The sequence below is a fragment of the Phoenix dactylifera genome, unplaced genomic scaffold (genome assembly GCF_009389715.1).
Source record: "Phoenix dactylifera cultivar Barhee BC4 unplaced genomic scaffold, palm_55x_up_171113_PBpolish2nd_filt_p 000119F, whole genome shotgun sequence".
Classification (NCBI taxonomy): domain Eukaryota; kingdom Viridiplantae; phylum Streptophyta; class Magnoliopsida; order Arecales; family Arecaceae; genus Phoenix; species Phoenix dactylifera.
The window spans coordinates 566417-588336 of NW_024067687.1; the positions used below are offsets into that span (position 1 = coordinate 566417).

A 21920-nucleotide genomic window follows, 5' to 3' on the forward strand; every position below is an offset into this window, starting at 1 on the left:
GAATGATATCTAGGCAAATGTTTCATAATGTATTAAATCTATAATACGGTGGAGAGCTTTTAACAGTATGATTATGTTTACAGGGAAAGTTTCAGGAATGGTTTTATAATGTCTGAAGTCCTTATACATTTTGAAATGTTTTTGTTTAGTCCTCAAAGTTTCAGAAATTGTTTTGATAAAGCCCAAGAGTTGCCAAATAGCCACCACATAGTCTCATCTGCATACCAAACATTTCTTTACACCAATTTCTTCATGCAAACATAACACAGATTGAGGCATACAAAGGATTTCATTTTGTTTCATTTTTATTCATTATAAACATCCCTATGGTTACCCATCATCCTACAACGTTACCCATTCTGTTGGTCAATTGGGTTTTGCCTCAAACAGTCACATCACTGTGTTTAGCAAGTAAAGATACAAAGCCCAATTCTTGGATGGCACATCCGTCAAATATTTAGACCTGACTAAATATAACACATATGGATCTATATCCCTCTCTCTATTTCAAAAAAAAAAACAAAAAGTTTATTTAATACAAATAATAGAATCAACCTCAATAGGGAAGGAGACAAGCAGTTCAACATCTATCATTTGTTTTGACTAGATTCTTGTAGCCGGACCCTCCTCCAACTTCACCATTCCGTTTTCTCTTGATCCTATGGAGCACAACCATCCATATAGATGATCCTCCTCATTAATGAAGACGGAGAGAATCATCATCATCCATCATATGATTCGTCTGTCTAAATAAAAACATGCAAAATGCTAGTTAAATATAAAGAATAATACTTTTTTTCTCAAAATTAAGTAAAAATGTAACAGCCCATTTGTAATTGCTTTTGTTCTGTTTTTATTTCAAAAACTAAAGAAGAAAAAAATGCGCCAGGCTGCACATATATGATGAAATTCTTTTGTTTTTTTAAAATTGTTTACAACAAAACTTTTGGGGGTCTTTTGGCAGCAATGATTTATTGCTTTCAAGAAAGAGTGAACATGAAAACAAGGAACAGCAGTTTTGGTAAATGCAATTTTTGACATCAAGCTTCATGAAGTATTTCACTAATTTGTAAAGACAAACAAAAAAACAATGCAAACAGTCCCTAAAGAAGCAAGAAATGAGGTGCACAAAGTTACTTTAAAGAAATAACTATCAACAGAACACTGCCGCAACCATTCATTCAAAATCCATAAGGCCTATGTGAAATAACTTTGTGAAATACCAGCCGGTTATAGGCAAAAAAAATGACAAACCATTGCAAGGAACAAAGTGGCGAAGACAAGCAAGCTAGTGTTTGGTCATATTTCTCCACTTATCCTTCAAATCAACCTGCTCATGGAATAGCTTATTAATTTTCAATTCAGCGGAAGACAAGCAAACAGGATAAGCTGAGAAATGAAGCAACAAATACATACCTCAGTTCTCTCTTCAAAAATATCAGGATGGCAGCTTAGAATCATTTTCCAGTTACCCTTCCCATGCCTTCACATGAAAGATAAAACAAAATTATAAACATATGCATCAACACCATGTAAGATAGTAACAAATGCAGATTAAAGATCTGATAATGTAATCTAAATTTAAGTTACTGTCTCATGTAGAACTTTGTATAAAATATTTGCTATTATTCTGTGAAAAAAAAGACTGGTTTCCCAAAGGAACAAATACAAAGACTTCACTGGAAATGTTTATCGAGGCACAAAGTCCATACTTTTCCACAGCTTTTCTCAAAGTTTCTTCTTCCAGCAAACTCCATCGCTTAATTTTTCTCCGTTTAGAAAGTTTGTTGTTTTCTATTAGTGTCAAAGGAGAAACCATCCTTCTCTTTGGGCTATGTAAGCAAAGATCCTTCAACAGGGTTGGTGCCATTCCAGATGCAGACTCAACGGAACTATCATCCCACTGCAAAAAGGAAGAAGTTTACACGCCAAAAAGCCAAAAAAGAAAAAATATACAAGCTTATGAAATTTTTAATCAAACACGATCTACATAACAAAGTTTTGTTAATGCAACATATGTGTAGGTGGTTGCGAAATAATGAATGATTTTTATATAAAAGCAGGGAGCAAAACATTTGATCAAATCATCAATGGAATCCTAGAGGAAATTTGTTATGGTCTTTTACCCAGATAGTTTTTATTTCAAAAATGCTGCATGCCCGATTGTCATCATAGCATACTTGTTTTGATAGAAAAATCTAGTTACTCCAGATCTTTATGTTATGCACAAGCTGATATACCCTTTTCTGTATACGGTTAGTTGTATATTCAGATTTGTAGGTGAAACATTTGCTGTATGTATGTTTGTTTCGGCTATGCCCTGACTCTTTTGGTTGCACTACCAACATTAGGTCTCAAGTTCATGGTATTAGAGCTATAGGTTTCGCCTGCAACCAATAGAGCTTCCTCATTCCAAAATTTGATTCTCCTTGCTATAGAAACCAGTATTGTTTACCATAGGTTCCCTTATCTGAGCTTCAGTTTACCTTACCAAAGTTCCTCATCAGTGGATCTCTTCCATGTCTGTTAGCAGAAGCAATCTACACAACCATAGCACTTGGTGTTACAGGCCTACAGCCTTCAACCAGCCGACAGCCTAAATTTATTCTCCAGTAACTATGAACAGTTTTCAGTCATAATCTCGCTCCGTATCGCACCAATACACACTACCAACCATGATGTCTCACCTCTCCAATACATTGCCAAACAGGCATTAAAGTCCAGCACAGATTCTGTGTTCCTATACTTCACTGCTGCCAGATCTCCTAGCCATGCTTCTTAGAACCAATTTCTAAACAGATACAAGGTCCCCTCTCTGAAAATCCTCTGCAGTCATCTTTGAATTGAAATATGCATAGAAAGCATCCATTTGACATGGTACACATCTCAGTCCCCGCTTAAAAGGGCCCAATTCCTTCATGCATAATTGAGGAAGTCTTGTGGGTCTTATCCCTACCCATAGCTAACATGCCCTACCACTTATAATCCACACTGGGCCTATACACAACAGCAAAACTCCATGGAAATCATCTTCCTTCTCATAGAATATGGTAGAAGGATTATTCATAGTCGGCTATTTGTGAGGCCAAAATTGGCCTAAACCCAACAAAAAATAAAAAAAAGGGACGGCACGTGCTTTGCACGTGCTGGTAGGCAGGATGGTGCGCGTTAGTGTAGCGCACGTGCAGAGGAGAAGACAGACTCCCGATGGGAATCGATTTCTCCCTCGACTCCGGTAGGAGTCAGACATCAAGAAGAGCACTAATGCTGGATCTCGGCTCTATTTAAGCAGTCAAGGCTTCCCTTCGACTTCCACCTCCTAGCTTAGGCGTTAAAATCGATTATCACCAATTTCTTCCTTTTTTCTTCATCTCGAAAGCAGCCCGCTACCGTTCCTATCGCCGTGATGGATCCCTTGTCGGCAATAAGATAACGAGCTCTCTTCCCTCGTCCATTTCATTTTTCCAACCTGCCCCTTCCCTTTGAGGCCATTGCAAGTCGAGATTGTCCCAGCGTTGCGCCGGATTTCATATCCAATAAAAGTGCCATGTTTCCCCTAATTTTGAAGCTCCATGCCCTACTTATTCCTTTTCCAGCCGTCTACGCCATCAGCATTTGTTGCCAAGGGCCTCGATCTCTCCCCTACATCGGCCCCACGCCTGCATCGGATCCCAACTGTCGGCAAGCAGGCTAGAACCTAGGATTGGCGAACCAAAAGAACCCCCTATTCAGCCCCTTTTTTTTCTTTTTTACGCTGATCACCACCAGCCATTCCTTACTCAACCACTATCAAACCACCGGTTGTGCCGCCGCACCTCGCCAAACCACCACCACCCCTTCCCTTCCTCCTCTTTGCTATAGAAAGGGGGCGCGAGTGTCCCCCCTAGTTTACCAAAAAGAAAGTAGGAGAAAAAAGAAAAAAAAAAAGAAAAAAAAGGAGAGATAAAGAGAGAAAAATATAATATTATTAGATTTCTCCCTCTCCCTCTCTCCTTTTCATGACCCATAGGCGGCATCGGTGCAACCCCCTGCAGCATAGGTTGACCACCATAAGGGGCTCTGATCCTTGGCCGTCAGGTAACATGTCAGCCTCTAGCCATTCTTATTAGACACCACTAGATTTATTGTCCTCAATCTCTACTGAGCCACCTGCATCCTAATCTAACCTTAATCAGATAAAATTAGTGTTGCCAGCCTTGTCATTCCTCCACTCTTTCTTCACGTCTGTCCACCATATCTATTGCAGTATTCTCTAATTATTAGATTTGATTGTGTGAGGGTATTGAGACTTAGGATTTTTATTTTAAAATTAATCATGGCTAAATTTTGATAAAAATGTAATTCTTGAATATTAGGCTTTGAGGAAGATTTTCAAAGTTTGTGAATTTGTCAGCTAGTTGTACTTGCAAGGTACGTAATGTAACTCTTTCTAGATTGATACTTAATAACTCTGAGTCGTATTACTTGTGATACATGAATTTGATGCATAGTACTTTATTATTGAATATATCTTATTTTTGAAATAGTATATGATTCATAACTGAACATACTGATTTCGATATGGATTATGCTCAATTGATTTCAATACTGTACAATTTTGTGTATTTCTCAAATTGGAACATGAAACTTGTTTTTGAATAAAAAGAGCTTTGATTTGAGATGGATTTGGACTCGAATATTCTGCTAGTGGAGGTTATGTGCTGGTACATTGATACCCTACCAATAGAGGTTATGTGCTGGTACATCGATACCCCGTCAGTGGGGTTTATATACTTGTACGTTGATATTCTGCCAATAGAGATTATATGTTAGCACATCGATACTCTGCTAGTGAGGGTTATATGTTGGCACATCGATACTTTATCAGTGGAGGTTAGACGTTGACACTTCGACTTTTTTGAGCTCGTTATCCAGCATAGTCATAGGATGCATGTGTGGTCATAGTTCATGACTAACGTGATAAACTTAATGCTTTGAAAGAAATTAAATTTATGAACGAAATTTAAATTTTGAGAAAATTGAGATTCGCATGCATAATATTTTGATAGTGTTGCATATCTAAATTTAGTTTTGATTTGATTTATTCCACATGCTTATTTTTATTAAAATATTATTTATTTTATTACTTAATTTATCCAATTTAAGTATTCATTGCTTGCTAGGTTGTGTAGCTTATTATTCGACATCTTACTAGTTTTACAAATCCTAGGAACTAAGATGGCACGAGGATATTTTTGGAGAGTGATTAAAAGCAAAATTTTGGTCTTTATTTTAGTAGAAATTTATTGTTGAAGTTTGATGTAAAACTACTGGATATTACTGAAATTTTATGACACATTAAGTTTGGTCCATGGTTTGCCGAACCGGACCGTACCAGCCGGTTCGGCCCGGTACGGACCGGTCCAGCCTGGAACCGGTACCCGGACAGCATGAAAACCGGTTCCAGCTGTTTTCTGGCCGGTACTGATCGGTATGCATGCGTACAGTCTCATACCGGCCCGTTCGCACCGGTACCGATTTTTTTTAATCACAGCGCGCGCTGTGGATTTTAAAACACAGCGCGCGCACTGTGGTGTCGAGCGTGTGGCCCTTTTGGGCCACGCGCTCCCTCGGGACAGAGCGCCCCGCGCAGGAACGGGAATGGGGCTGCGCGCCCGCGATTGCCCGCGTTGGAAATTGTGTTGAGAACCCACGCAAGCAACGCCGAGGAAGCGCCAAGCCGAGAGAGGACCATATGCCAACCGAAGGCCAAAGTGGCCACGCCAACCAAGGAGGACATCAAGCCATGAGAAGGCCAACGAAAGGTCAAGCCAAGGTCAATTACTTTGCTTGGAAAACCTTGGCCAAGCCCCTTCATTCGGCCAAGCACATCCATGGTCGGCCGAGACCCTGTCCGTGCCGCACACACCAAGCCCATGCATGCCAAGCCTCGGCCGAGCACACCCCACCTTGGCCAAGCACGCCCAACCTTTGCGGAGCCCGCCGCGCGCGCGGCCCCGCCAAAGCCTTACTGCAGCCACATCCTGTCGCGGCCAACCTCGCCTGCTACAGTGCGGCAAGGTTCGGCCGCAAGAACCTCGCCAGCTACAGTGACTGCGCGCCAGCCAGCCCGCCTGCGCCCGCCTGCTACAATGCAGCGAGGTTCAACCGAAAAAACCTTGCCAGCTACAGTGACCGCGCGCCAGCCTGTTGGCGAAGGTCATGTTGGTTGTGTCAGTCCTGCCACCTGCCAGCGTGGATGCGCCGGTTAGTAGGATGGGACATACTGCGATCACTAAGCCCACTGGTGAGGCCTGGTCGGAGTCCGGGGTGGGCGAGGCCTGGTCGGAGTTCGGGGTGAGGCGTTGATCTGGTGCGGCTTAAGAAAATAAAGTAGCGCCTTCACTATCAGCGGTCGCTTTTGGTGTAATGGTCAGCGCTTGATCATAACAACTGGTATCAGAGCCAGAGGTCTCGAGTTCGAAATCCGGGCATCATGCGAAGGGGGATTGTTGGCGGAGGCCTGAGGGGCCGAGTCAACATTGGCGGAGGCCGGATTGGTCGAGTCAGTCCTGCCGCCTGCTAGCGTGGATGCGCCGGTTAGTAGGGTGGGACATAGTGCGGTCACTGAGCCCATTGGCGAGGCCTGGTCGGAGTCCAGGGTGGGCGAGGCCTGGTCGGAGTCGACTTAAGGTGCTGATCTGGTGTGGTTTAAGAAAATAAATTAGCACCTTCACTATCAGCTGTCGCTTTTGGTGTAATGGTCAGTGCTTGATCCTAACAACGGCCAACCAAGACACCCCACCACTGTGTAGACTGGTTCGGTATAGCCCGAACCAATACCAAACCGGTCCGGATCTCTACCGGTACGCTGATCGGTATCGATTCGACGTACCTTGGTCTGATGGATATAGGTTAAGATGCCTCCACGTCGGAGGAAAAGGACGACCAGAATTACTACTGAAGAGGCATCAAACCAACAAGTTGGTAGTACTCACTAGCGGGTTAGTGGCACTCCTCAAAAAAAGAAAATTATTGATTATATTGGGAACCATCAGATAGAGCAACCGAAAACTAATATGGCCTAATTAATGCAAATATTAGTTGGAGTGATGCGAATGTAGCAGCAATTGCAACAACAGTTGCTACAACAGCCGTAAATACAACAATAGACGTAGCTGCAGCAACATGCCTGGCAACAGCAAGGACATGGGGAGCAACATGAGCAACAAAGTAATATTGCAAAGTTTATGAAGCTGGAAGGCATTTGTTGTTCCGAGATGCTATGATGACAAGAAGATCCTATATGCATCTTACATATTACAAGGTGAGGCATTCAACTAGTGGCAGATGCTAGAATGAAAATATGAGCCACTAACTTGGAAAAGATTCCGTGTGGCATTTTATAATAAGTATTTTCCTCAGAGCATGAGGACTCAAAAAAGCAGAAATTTATCTAAGACAAGAAGGTATATCTTGGCAGAATATGAAGCTAGATTTATTGAGCTAGCTAAATTTATTTCAAGGTTAGCTGAGAATAGGAAAGATCGAGATCATAAATTCGTGATAGGATAGGACTAAGGACAGAAATTAGGAAGCAAGCAGTGTCGTATAAGATATACTACTTATACAGTTGTGGTAAACAAGGTATTGATAATTGAAAGGAAAGTCAATAAAGAACAAGCGAAAACAAAAAGTAATCAAAAGAAGAGGACTAGGTCAAGCAAATCTCAAGGGTAGAGCAATAAAAACACTGAGGGTTCAAACAAGAGATCAGCGAGTGATAACTTTGGGCAGACGGATAGCAATAAATATTCCAGATGTGGCAACAATCATGCTGTAAATGATTGTCATTGGAACATTGGTGCATATTGTGGTTGTGGTCAGAAGGTCCACAAATAGCAGAATGTCCACAAAGGAGGGAGAACCAGTCTACTCAGACAACTGAACAAAACAAGGATAGAAGTCAGAAACCCTGGACGTAAGGAAGGATTTATGCTCGCACATAATAAGATGCGTAGGCTTCTGATGCAATCGTGGCATGTATTAATCTAGTTTCAATATTTATTCTTATGTAGTTTGACTCAAGTGCTACTCATTTTCTAATACCTACTGCTTTTATAAGATGACGTTAAGTTGGGTGAATCTATGAAAACTAAGTTATATATTGAATCTTCGGTAGGGGATACACTGAGTAATGATTGTATAGATAAGACTTGTATAGTCAGAATAGGAGATAAAAAAATTGTTTACATAGCTAACATGTTTGAGATATGAGATTCAAAATTATACTAGGATGGACTAAGTGGTTGCCTAACATTCCTTCATTGATTGTCATAAGAAGAATATGAAATTTTAAATTTCGAAAGTGAGAGATTTTCAAGGTTGGTGGATTTTTTGGCTAGTTGTACTTGCAAGGTATGTAATGTAACCTTTTTCTAAATTTATCAGCAAATTATAAAATACTGATACTTAATAACCTCGAGTCGTATTATTTATGATTCATGAATTTGATGCATGGTACTTTATTATTGAATATGTTATTTTGAAATATTATATGATTTATGATCAAATGTATTGATTTCGATATAGATTATCCTTGATGGATTTTGATATAGATTATGCTTGATTGATTTCGATACAATATAGCTTTATGTATTTCTCGAAGTGGAACATGAAATTTACTTTTGAAGAAGCTTTGATTCAAGATGGATTTGGACTCATAGCCTGACTATGTATCGATACCCCCGCTAGTGGGGGTTATGCGCTGGTACAACAATACCCTACTAGTGGGAGTCATGTGCTGGAACATCGATACCCCGCCACCAGGGGTCATGAGCTGGTACATTGATACCCTACTAGTAGGGGTTATGCGCCAGTACATTGATACACTACTGCTAGGGGTTATACAATGGCACATCGATATTCCGCTAGTAGGGATTATACGTTGGCACTTTGCCTTTTCTAAGCTCATTATCTGCCTTAGCCATAGGGTATAAATGTAGTCATAATTTATAGCTGATGAAATTAACTTGATGTTTTGAAAGAAATTGGATTTATGAAGTGAATTTGAATTTTGAGAGAGACTAAGATTCGCATGCATAATATTTTGATAATGCTACATGTATAAATTTAGTTTGATTTGATGTATTCGATATGCTTATTTTGCTACATGTATTCTATTGCTTGATTTATTTAATTAAAATGTTTATTGCTTACCAGGCTATACAGCTCATTATTCAATATCTTATCATTTTTATAGATTAGATGGCACGGAGATGTGTTTCGGGAGATTGATCAGAAATAGAGTGTTGGTCTCTTTATTTTAGATTAAAAATTTATTAAAGTTTGATATAAGACTATTAGACATTACTAAAATTTTGTGATATATTAAGTTTGGTTTTTATTTAATTAAATTTTAGGCTTAATTGATTATTTATCTGGCTACTTGCTTTTTGATATCATGATGAGATGCCTTGCATGTTCGTGGGAATAGTTTTCTACGAGTATGTGGCAGCTGTAGCGACCCTGACTCGTGATTTCGGATCAGGGGCATCACAGCTACTAGGCTTTGAACTTGGAAGATTTCAAAACTAAAGAACCCCAATTACATCTATTGTCCCCACCAACCCCTCTTGCACAAGAACCTCCACAAACCTAGCCAACTTCTGAGTCAAAGGATAACGTCTTGGCAGCATCACAATCACTACCCCAAAAAACTTTAGATATATTTCACAATAATTTTCGTTCTTGGATTCCCCAAGCCTACTCCAAGGTAACTCGTAATTAGACCATTAAAAACCCTTATGTTTGAAATTTGGTTTAGCTTTGCTCATCAAATTCATCATCTTCCCAATAGAATCAACACCCTTGTTTCAACTTCTTGTGCATCTTCATCTTTTTCTTTAGGGAAACAAATAAGTCCCCACTATTTTTGAATCACCCCACAAATTGTCAAATTTAAGTCATCACTGTAATTACTCCAGTCTTTTCTTCAACCAACCTACAATCAAAGCAATGGGGGGAAACAAATATTACTGGACAAAGGCTCAAAGATGTCCATAAGGATGTGCATGGTGCAGGAAAAAGAAACGGAAAAGCATTATTTCCTTGGAAAACCACTTATACAAAAGATCTCTAAAAATTGAAAAATAGAACGTTTTCAGCTATTACAAGCCCTGCCCCCTTTTTCCAATCCGATCAATGAGAAATTGAGTGGCAATCTGACCACCCTCCAAAGAGGTAGCCAACTCTTGGTTTTCCTAATTCCTACATCCAAAAAGTAGAAAGAAAATTAGTATGTGCTTTAAACAATAAAAAGCCCCAGACACCTTAAAAAATAGACTTTTCCTTTTCAAACAGAAAGAATATCTCTTCAATTTCTTATTTCATAATGTTTCTCTACAACCAAATGAACCTTGCAAGTGCAGCAAATTCCAGATTTGAACCAAATCTCCAAAAGCTTGAATATTCACATTCCTGCCTTCTATTCAATATACAGTTCTATTTATCCTCTCAGACCAGTCAATTTAGAAGGCAATATATAATTCCATGCTTCCAAAGAAAACAAGAAGCCAATGGTGGTAGCATAGCAGAAGGAACAATTCGGACTTTAAAATGCTTGAGGCTCAACATTAGCTTAGTAGGAGGGATATAGTGATGCTTATGATGATATCCAAAACTTCTATACCCAACCTACCAAACTTACTAAGCGATACATTACTTCATATATTATGATACAACTCAATTGATCTGCCATCTATAAGAAGGTCTCCCCTTCCCAGAAGAAACCCTCCGATTTCAAAGAATCGAGGAGAGATGGTTTAGCATTGTTACACCAATAACCAAAATACTCCAGACAACATTAGTGTTTCATCTAAAATGTTTCCTCCATGACAATTATCATCCTCCTTATGGCCATCAAAAGGTAACATTTCAGCGATCCTCTCCCTATAATATTGTGTACAGTCCACATATGTACAAATCCCAAGTAGCTTACTAGTTTATCGAGGGAGCGTACAGTCCATATGTATAAATCCCAAGTAGCTTGCTAGTTGATGGAGGGAGGCCGCCTATACTTTTTGAGTTACTAGAGTGACTATATGAATCTTGTTGTTCCAGAAAAACATTACTCCTTAAGGCCTGTTTGGATGCAAGCATGGAGTGTCATTGAATAAACAAACACTTCAGCTGGAAGAGAGGGGAAGGCAAGCAACGAGAGAGCACTTCAGGGAATAAAGATCACCTCATAGCATCCATAGAGCCTCCAATCCGAGATAAAAAGAATACCTGGTTCCACTAGAAAGGTGGTTTTTCTTATCCCAGGTTTTTGGCAACCTCACATTTAGATTTCCCAACCAGGACTCTTCCCTCCCAACATTAACTAATTTATAACCAGCAACAGCAACCTTACATGGAAAAATTTTAAGGATATTTTGAACCAACATCCTCAACAGCTCCTTAAGGAACTAGAAGGCTAAATAGAAGAAAAGAATAAAATACTAGAGGAAATCACTTAAGTAAAAAATTGGCACCTAATTGGCTTTCCTAGTAACCTACCAAAACAATACCAAAAAGCATTATGAAATTCACTATCAATTTAAAACCTTGAGAAATCTTTTAAATTATTCCTATAACAAATTTCAACCTTACCATTAAACCCATATCAAAGATCAGACGCCACTTTAGAGGAACCCATAGGAAATGGAGTCATCACTTTCTATGTTGAATTCTTAAACAGAAAACCACCACTAGAACCCACTAACACCTCTTTCCATGTTCTATTTTCCATGCACCATAATTTATAAAGCAAGCCACTTCCTTCAGTTTGCAGAATAACATAAGCAACAGAATCCCCACCTATGTCCACTGAAATGAAAAAAGAACTATCGATGCCCTCTTAATTTTAATAATTCAACAAAGATCTTCACAACATCCAAATGATAACATTTTATGATGCTTTACCAACATCCAAGATTGCTGGTAGTCCGTCATTTATAAAGCACAGATATCAAATCACTTGCTTTGTCCACATTGGATACATATCAGGTACCGATACTTGTCAAATACTTCTCGAATACGTATCTGATACTTTTGTAAAGAATCCCATTTTCAAAATTCAAAAAAAAAATACTCTAGATACTTCCCAGATACATTCGAGATACTTCCAAAAAACTCCACAAATGAGCAAGAGGCATTTTCGTTCTTTTAGTATTAAACTTTAAATGATGAATAGTCAATTTTGTAGCCTATGATGTCAATATGTAAATATGAAGTATGAATTCGAGTAAGGCTTTGAAAGACGACTACATGATGAGCTTGTAACATTATCATGTAAAGCATGGATTATATTTTGATAGCCTACCATGCATTATGGAGACTTTCTTACACGCATAAAACTACATAAAGCTTGCGAGACTAGAATCGGGGCTCGTACTGGCCGGCAACTAGTTCGGCACTGTACCGATAGGTACTGTACCGAGCCAAGGTGTACCAAACCATGACAAAGAGGGAGAAAGAGAGGGATGAAGAGAGAGGAGGGAGTGAGGGAGGAAGAGGGACAAAGAGATAGAGATGGGGAAGGCTTACCTTTAGTGAGCATTCAACAAGAGAGCGTGAGCAAACATTTGACGGCGGAAGAGAGGGTGGTAGAGAGAGAGAAAGTGAGCATATGGCAGAGAGAGAGCAAGCAGTGAGCATCCAACAAGGAGAGAGAGAGAGCAAGTGAGCAAGCATTCGACGAAGAGAGGGAGGGGGGAGAGGCTTACCTAGAGTGACTGTCCAACAAAGAGAAAAAGTGAAAGAGCGAGCATCCAATGGAGAGAGAGAGGGAGAGAGTGAGCAAGAGAACCCTCAATGCCTCTCGAACACTTGATGGTTTAAACCAAGGAAGGTGTTTTAAAACTCAAACCAGCCTGCTTTGCCGAACCGTCCCAATATAGTGTTGTTCAATCAGTACAGGCCAAACCACCCAATTCGAGTCAGTTCAGCGATCCTTGCTCCAAATCAGCTCAACAACTAAACTAGTTGGAGTCGGCTACATGAATTCTTTTCTCCCATTCTACTCGATTTATAGTCATACTTTCTGAAAGATGTTAAAAAAGTCAAGTCCTTTACTACTTCATCCCATATGATTTGGGTATACCTCTAGACTCGTAGTTCCTTCTACATATATCAAATCATTCGTTCCTACTGACGACATCCCTCAGCCTATGTTTATCTATATCCATACACTTATCTATATACATTTTTACACACATACATACATATTGATACTTGTGTATGTATGTACTTACGCATGTATGAATATATAAATATATATACATGCATATATATGCATCAAGGACCACCATACCGCCCTAAATTCCCAGTTGGTGCGTACCGAGCCGTACGCATGGTTCCACCCCTTGGTTCAAGAACAAACGAGCGAAGGGGAGAGGGAGAAGGAAAGAGAGAAAAAGAGAGAGAGAGTGAGGGAAGAAGAGAGAGGGAGAGGGAGGGGGCAGAGAGAGATGCCGGGAGAGGCAAAGAGAGGGAACTCAGAAGCCCTCTTCTCCTCTGCTCATCCGCAAGGCCTGTTGGGTGGAGCCTCTATTTCAGCAGAGCCCCTATTTCAAACAAAACAAAGGCTCAATCCCAATTTTTTTAACTTTTTCCTATTCTTTAAGTAAAGTCGGCACAGTGAAGTCGGCAAAGAATGTGGTGAAGTTGGCAAAGAGACATTCTTTGCCGACTTCTCTTAAAGAACAAAAAAAAATTAAAAAATTTGGGATCGAGCACTTGCTTCATTCGAAACAAGGGTTTTGCCCAATAGGCCATGTAGATGAGCGGAGAGGAAGGCTTCCGATCCCCCTCTCTCTCCCGCTCTCCCGATATCTCTTACTCTCCCCCTCCCTCTCCCTCTCTCTCCCTCCCATCATCCCTCCATCTCTCTCTCTCTTTTCGCCGAGCTCTTGTTTTGTTCGAAACAGGGGCTCCACCTAGTGGGGCCTGCAGACAAGCAAAGGAGAGAAGGGCATCTGAGCCACCTCTCTCTCCCTCTCCCAACATCTCTCCCACTCTCTCCCTCCCTCGCTCCCTCTCTCTTTTCCTCCTCCCTCTCCCCTCCCCTCTCTGGTTTCTCTTTGTCAATACATGTCGAAACAACACGACATGGTACCATATTGTACCACTGGCCTATCAGCATGGGTGCCGGTTCCAGTACTGTGAATCTTGATATACATATTGATTAGGGTATCCTAGTTATATCATATCCTGCTTCTTTCATATCTGCAGTTCTGTATCGTGTCGTATGCACATCCTATATCCATTTTCGTGCTTCATGGTCCTCCATCATTGAGAAGAGCTACGTTTGTAAGCTTGTGTGGATGGATATCTTGTTTATCCTGCTAATAAACTCATGTTGGCGAAACAAGTGAGGAGAAATAGCTACAAAGGATAGAATTTTGTGGGATCAAGAGAACCCATTGAACCACCCACCCCCAATCTTCTGGATGTGGAATTCAACTAAAAGGTGATTTGATCTCAAAAATTAGGGAAAATGAGTTTGAAGGGCTGTTTCAATGGGACAACTTTTTCTCTTTCTTAGATTCCTCAAGTAATTGATTAGGGGAATATCAGGAAGCGAGATCCGAGACATAGAGAGAGCTAGGGATAACGTCCTCTCATCAAGCCCTCCCTCCCACATGCCCAATCACAGGGACACTTAGTGTAGAAATCCAAGCAGGACCCCATAAAACATTACCTAGACAACTTACTGTTTCTTCAGAATTCTTCCAAAAGGAACTACTGACACAAATTTTCAGAAAAATTATCATGAAATCTAACGGGTGATCTAGCAAACTCCCATTCATAAAACTCTTCTATTGTATTAACTCTCCAAAGAGCTTCATTACTATCCATCATCTACTATTAAATAATGACTTACAATACCAAAAACTCTAAACAAAGGCATCTGAACTAGCTTTGATATAGAATGGAAAAAGCTACTCGTCACCAAAACAAAAAATCCAACTTACCACTAGTATATTTACATTGAATTACTTCTGGTTGGCATGATGACAGAAGCATTAAGATGATAAGATCTGGGATCTTAGAAAAACGCCAAATATCATATTCAGCCGAAATGCCTAAAGGACTTTTAAATTTGTCAACCAGCAGAATCATCATTTCTCTTAGGTTTTCTCATCACTAATATTTCTAAGTAATGGTAATTGCTACTCTCATTCTAAATAAATATTATTTGTTTCACACTAAGATTACTTAGTTAAAAGATCAAGGAAGAAGATTCACTTATGATACCCAATGAAGAAACAAGGTGGAGAGGAAGGAAGCGAAGAGATGATCAATTGGCACAAAGAAGGAAAAATTGATCATACAGATCTCTATTTGTTTGTCTGGGAGAAACTGATACGATAAAGTACACAATATATATGTGATTCTTTACAAGGTGATTCAGATTGTTCCATAATATGCTCCATAAATATGACCCAAGTTACATCATTCCATTAAGAAAGGGTCATATAAGCCAAGAAGTAACTGCAGGGAAGAAGCAATGAGAAATGGACAATTGTTGTTAACATCAAAATTGAGTCATAAATCATAGGGGGGGCTAGATCGGATAGCATCATGGATCACATTGCAAATTGTAAGATTTTTCTTCTCATTACTTTCAAAACTTTTTAAGTATAAAATAACATGAAAAATTGTGATATGATCAACTATAAAGTAAATTGACAGTGAATAGAAAGCCATATATACAAAATGTCTAATTTTCACCAATATAGACCCATATATAGCATGTCTAATGAAACAAATAATTTGTTTGGTTATTCAAGAAATTTGTATATTATCTATCTATTTTTTATCATTTAGGTAGAATTTATTAGAAAAGGGGACAAGACTTTAACATATGGCCAAAAAATACAAAAAATGGCATCTTGTTTTTAACACTATGAACTTCGATAATGGACTTGCTAAATTGCCTGCTAGAGACTTATTGTTGATAAGTAAAGTCATATAAAAATGGAAAATGGACACACACATGATGTACTATGTCAATCAGTATTATCAAGTTGGATCATATGATCCAAGGGAATGTATAATCCATCATAAGGTTCTAAATCTTGTCATCCTACACTGATCTTGATCCAAGGATGGGATCTAGATTGTTTAGGGCCATTTTGGCTCGCATAAATTGTAGTGTTCCAAAATAAAAGAGTGAATAGGTATTATAATTTGAGTCAAATTAACTTCTATGGACGAAAGTGAAGAAAAAGGTAACTAAAATTAAATCAAATATGGCATGCCCATGGACAACAATATGCTTATAGGTGTACACATGTGAAATGATGAAGAAAGCTAGAAACCAATGCAAAACAGAAAAAGATATCATGCACATCAACAACCAAAATATTATCCATTTATATATGGTTTGCTTACAAATCAAGATATGCACATAAAACTTGAAAACAAGTGATAATCAGCTCTCAACATGACATCAGGTAACTGCGCTGGTGCGAGATATAGGCAACTGTGCCAGAGAGATTTCAGCATAAAAAGCAAATGACTGATTTGCAAGTGAAAATCAAGCTTATAGTAGAATATGACTAAGAATGAGCCACAAACTAAAACTCCCCTAGTCTAGATGAAGAATGACTGAGCAATTTCAACATAGGGAATTGGATTCATCAACAAAGGCCATTCTCTATATCCTTCCAAAATGAAATAAAATCCCTAAGTCAAAAATGGATAGCATACAATAGATTTAAAAAGAAAAAAGATGTATTATCTGTGAAAGACAGAGCTGCAATTTTCCAAACGCAATAATACAGTGCTCAACATCTGGCTGATTATTTTCTGCTCATTCAGAAAATAAATTTAATTCTCTTTTTATTGTCCTATTATTCTTTCCTCAACTGCTTCCTTAACAACTTCCTCTCTAATTTTATTACAACCAAACACAGAAAACACTCCATTTTTTTCTTTCCATTCTCTCTTTTCTTTTCTTTTCTTTTCTTTTCTTCTGCTAAAATATCTTTCTTTTCTTTCATGTTATCAGCAACTAAACAGAGCCTTAAATAAAAGAGATAAGTCCTATGAATGATCTTTCTCAAAGAAATTCTGACAAACCGCAAATTAGTATCAGTTTCCAATCTCTGTGTCCTGTCATTCTATAAAAGCCCAAATAGCAACTAAATTTTTTGGTGAAACAAATAGCAACTAATTTGGATATACACAATTACAAACTAGAATTTGCATTGTATTGTCCACTTGAAAACAGTTAGGGATGTAAAATAATATAAAAATGAAAATACATAAGTTGTCTATATCATGGAAAAAACAGCACCAATTCTGAACAAGCCGCATAAGGGTGTGCACAATCCTTCATCTGCTTTTCTCATTGAAATAGCTGCCACCTATGTATCAGATTCACTACCACACAAACATCAATGTTTGACAGGAGAAAAACAGACCAAAAGTTGTGCATACACATATGCAACCTACCCGGTAGGTGTTATCCTTAAGCACCAAGACTAGGTGCAGTGGGAGGCAAACAATACAAGGGATATAAATGTACACATATGCCCAGCAACGAGAAAAATAAATGCAATAGCTAAATGATGATGAGCAATATCGGTTATGTTTACTGGATAACTTTCCAATTTGTATGTTAGGGAGTAGATCAAAGTTTCGCTATATGGAGTAAGAACTCAGCGGGACCCTCCTTTGTTTGATTAGAGCAGTAAGGTCCCGCTGAGTTCTTACTTTTTCATGTCTAAAATCCGGTTACTGATCTACTATTTCTTTAGCAGATTTCTCTACACACACAAAAAAAAAAAAAAAGATCAACACTTAAGATATATGCACTTCCTCGAGAATGAAAAAAATGATCTACTTTCTAGTATTTCAGACTAAATTATTTTGCTCCTCAATACTCAATCAAATACTCTGTTTATGATCAAATCCACCTCTATGGTCCCATATCTCCTCAAAAAGTTCAGCTGTAAGTAATAGTTGTTTTAAGATAACCTGATACCTAATCTATAAAACAATTAAATATTTTACAAATCATCAAGCTTTACTGGGTATACTTTATATAAATGGTTTGAATCTTTCACATTCGAAATATTACCTTTAAAGAGAAAGTGATAAGTAAAGATAAACTAAAAAATAAATTAAATATATAAATACATATAAAAATTAATATGAAACACATACTCTATTCTTCATTATACATGGCCTTGAAATAGAAAACAAGACTAATCATGCTTAATAATAAGGATAAAATAAGCAAGTTTTTAGCAATATGGGGTACAGAAATATTTGTTCTTGCTGCTCATGCTACAAGGAAAAAAAAAGATTCTATACTTAAAGAAGTAAGAAACCAAAATTAAAGAAGACAACAAGAAAAAGGAAAAGAAAACACACCAGCGGAAATCATGGTTGGAAGATGATTAGCTATTGTTTTTGTTGGGTGAGGGGGGATCAAAAAACAGAACCATATTTCTTCATTAATAAAATTAAAACCAATAAATAGAAAAAAAAAAGTACACATATGTGCATCAGAATATGTTGCTGCTCTTCTTTTTCTTCCTCTGAAACCTAAAAGAAATAGGTTGTTTCTTGGAATTAAGAACAGGAATCAGGTTTTATTCTCTAGTCTCTAAGTGCCAGAGGTTTCAAGGGCTGTTATTATGACCTTCTATATGTTCAAATGCATCATAGCCATTCATCTAGTCACAGACTGTTGAGATTAACTGACCAATCTCATATCTATCCCATAATAACAGCTAATTGCCCATCTTATTACAAAACCAAACCACTTTCTCTTTTCGTCAGGGGGATGGTGGTGGGGGGGGGGGGGGGGGAGGACACCAGCCACCCACCCCCCCACCTTCCCTCCCTATGTGGCTCTACACCTGACTAGGTGAGACAAACCTGATTTGCACAATTAAAACACAACAGCAGTGGTTATGTATTGATCAAAACACAGAACCGTATTTCTTCATTAATAAAATTAAAACCAATAAGTAATAAAAAATAAGTACCCAAATGTGCAGCAGAATATGTTGCTGCTCTTCTTTTTCTTCATCTGAAATCTAATAAAAATAGGTTGTTTCTCAGAATTGAGAGCAGGCATCAGGTTTTATTCTTTAGTCTCTAAGTGCCAGAGGTTTCAAGGACTGTTATTATGACCTTCTATATGTTCAAATGCATCATAGCCTTTCATATAGCTATGGACTGTTGAGATTAACTGAGCAGTCTCATATCTATTCCATAATAACAGCTAGTTGCCCATCTTATTGGAAAACCAAACCACTCTCTCATTTAGTTGGAGGAATGGGGGAGTGGTGCAAACTCCTCTAGTGGGTTTCTCAGGGCCCTAGAATACAAGAGAGAAGGGCAGGGGGTGTGTGCAAACTCCTAGTAGGTTTCTTTGGGCCCTAGAATACAAGAAAAAGAAGGGGGGATGGGAGAGGGGGGGGGGGGGGGGGGGGGGGGCAGGACTGCCCCTGACTAGGTGAGGCAAACCTGATTTGCACAATTAAAATGCAACAGCACTGTTTGTGTATTCATAGCTTGTATAGCATCATTAGCATCAATACTTTGAGGAATTGTACCATTTTACCAAGGTTCTGAGGTGTTCATTGGAATCTCAAACATGTAATAGTTAAAAACTTGCCACAAGAAACATCGTAGCTTACAGCTCTATTGTTTATCAAATAAAATAATTGTTATGAATCGCTTGCAAGACTAGTGTATTATTGAATTTGTACTCAACATACAGAAAAAATTGCACTTATGTTTATCTTTTAACAAGAAAAATTACATTAGACGTGAAATTTACAATAGAAAAGCCTAATACCAAATCCATGTGATGTCGAAAAAAAGTGTGGAACAGAGATACAAACTTCACGCTCAAAATAAATTATAAGGGTAAAACAAAGCAGCAAAATATTTGGCCACTGAACACGTATGTGAGCAAGAATTGGAAAAAGGAAATCTATCAACCCTTTGATAAATACCAGTCTTCACCAAAAATAGATTTCTTACGTTACAATCATATAATGAAAAAGAAACCATATAAATCATAGAAGACAGCAGGATTATGACATCACCTCATAAGTACGGGCAGTTGGATTCCAATCCATCAAACTAGGCCGTGTTGGTACTACATCATGATCTATCTTCATCTCAACACCTCTGCTAGCGCCTGCAGTAATTGAAACTTCAGTCCCCTTCTCAGAAGCAACAGGTGCATTCACTTCCTCCCTAATATGATTTCCTTTCATTTCTTTCACACCATATGGGTTTGGTTTTGACTGAAAAGTGTCACCATTCCTGTTTTTCTCAGTATGAGAAGTACTGCTCTCATCACATTTAACTTCAGAACCCATTTCACTTACAAGAAGTTGTCCCATATGATCAACCTGGTCTTGACGCTCCTCCTGTTCAAGATTCATCATTATTCCACACTTGCTGTTTACTATCTCAGCTGCAGCTGTTCTTGCACTTGGAAGAGGGTCTTCTACCATCATGTGCAGATCTGCAGAACTTGATTTAAGAGTTCGTACCACTCTGTTAACCTCTGGAGATGGCAGTCGGTCAAACTTGTTAGTCAAGCATCCAAGTTGGTTGGGCACATTTTGTCCTCTAGCTGCTGCACTCTCATCAAGCTCATCCCCTATATGCATCGCACAGTTAGACGAGTGAAGCAGAAGTCAGACAGAGATATTTAACAGAGCTACGTAATCTAGCACAAATTTGCCCATGATAGTTTGCAACATTCAAAAGGAAAAAGGAGAATATTAACTAAGTTTGCAGGGCAACTCACTGATTACATGTGATCGAGATGATGTGCCTCCATCAATTTGTGAATGGCCCAGCTCACCCACACTCTTTTCCACTATTGAAGTCAATACATCTTTCGAACACTTCTCCTTCTTGCCCATTTTGACAGAAGGTTCTCTAGACTGTTCGTTCAACACCAATCGCCCCGAAAGAACAGCTTTCGAGGCAACTTCAAGAAAAGGAGGACCCATTATGTTTATGGCGTCCTCCAAATAAGCCCTAACACAATCCAACGCCACCTTTTTAGTGTCCTTCTCCAACAGCTCGGTTCTGATAACAGAATCAGACGTCATCTTTTTGGTACCCCTCTCCAACAGGTCAGCCCTAATACCAGGATTTAGTAGGGCGGCCTCCACTATCTCCTTCCTTAATTTCTTCAGGCGGCTGCACGCTAACCCCGCGGCCTCCGAGTGCTCAAGATCGGCCACACGGCGGCTCCAGATTTGGTCGACGGTCTTGAAGAAGTGCTCGTCGCTTTTCAGCAGGGACCGGGCAGTGCATTCCACGGCAACCGCAAAGTAAGCAGCCCTCATGGATTCCGAAGGGGCAACGCCTCCATTGCGGTCTATCTCCTCGAGAAGCTCGAGGGAATGGAGGGTCCGGGCGGAGACGGAGTCGCGGGAGAGTTCCGAGATGATCCTCCGGAGAAGGACGGTCTTCTTGAGGCGGGGCTCGAGAGGCTGCGTGACCGGGAGAGCGAGTACAAGACTGTTGGCCAGGAAGTCGCCGACATTAGGCTGGATGAGGACGAACTCGAGGATCAAACGGGCGATTTCCGGATCCAAGTCCATCTTCTGGCGGGGAGGGTTTGGGAAGGATGAGGTGACAAGGAGGGGAAAGATGGGATTTTGATCGCTTTTGGCTTTTAGATATGGTTCGATTTTCCCGAGTGCCGCGAAATATGGGGCCGTGAACTGGGGTTAAATGGCCCAGGCCGGTGCGAGGTCCGTCGGTCTTCGGGTTGGATTTCGGGTATTTGGATCGAGCTTGGGATAAAAATAGATCTCAATTAAATTTAAAGGTGGGCTCAAGTCCATAGTCGACCCACCCCGGGTGGGCTCTGATGCCCAGCCAGAACCGGGCCCGGT

The 21920-nt window shown here is 39.5% G+C and overlaps 1 protein-coding gene across 3 annotated transcripts; it reads right to left on the minus strand.

The window, feature by feature from the left end:
* Positions 1-270: 270 nt before the first annotated feature.
* On the minus strand, positions 271-21697 carry LOC103722954 (telomeric repeat-binding factor 2-like). 3 transcript variants are annotated; one of them, XM_026799913.2, is made up of 7 exons: positions 20816-21697; positions 20388-20665; positions 20100-20303; positions 1713-1903; positions 1417-1483; positions 1255-1330; positions 271-746 (listed from the first exon to the last, which is right to left on the minus strand). In XM_026799913.2, the coding sequence occupies exons 1-6, from the start codon at positions 21621-21623 to the stop codon at positions 1289-1291; spliced, it is 1590 nt and encodes a 529-aa protein (XP_026655714.2). In that variant the 5' UTR covers positions 21624-21697; the 3' UTR covers positions 271-746; positions 1255-1288. The 3 variants fall into 3 exon arrangements, with proteins under 3 accessions (XP_026655714.2, XP_008811929.2, XP_008811928.2); XM_008813707.3 differs by having other exon boundaries at positions 271-742; positions 20100-20665; XM_008813706.3 differs by having other exon boundaries at positions 20100-20665.
* Positions 21698-21920: the final 223 nt, after the last annotated feature.

Excerpts from the sequence above, each read along its gene's own strand:
- LOC103722954 (XM_008813707.3), bottom strand. The coding sequence starts at position 21,623 with ATGGACTTGGATCCGGAAATCGCCCGTTTGATCCTCGAGTTCGTCCTC. Across the intron at positions 1,484-1,712 it reads TTGAGAAAAGCTGTGGAAAA|GCATGGGAAGGGTAACTGGA; the intron begins GTATGGACTTTG and ends TTTCATGTGAAG. Across the intron at positions 1,331-1,416 it reads TTTTTGAAGAGAGAACTGAG|GTTGATTTGAAGGATAAGTG; the intron begins GTATGTATTTGT and ends TTCCATGAGCAG.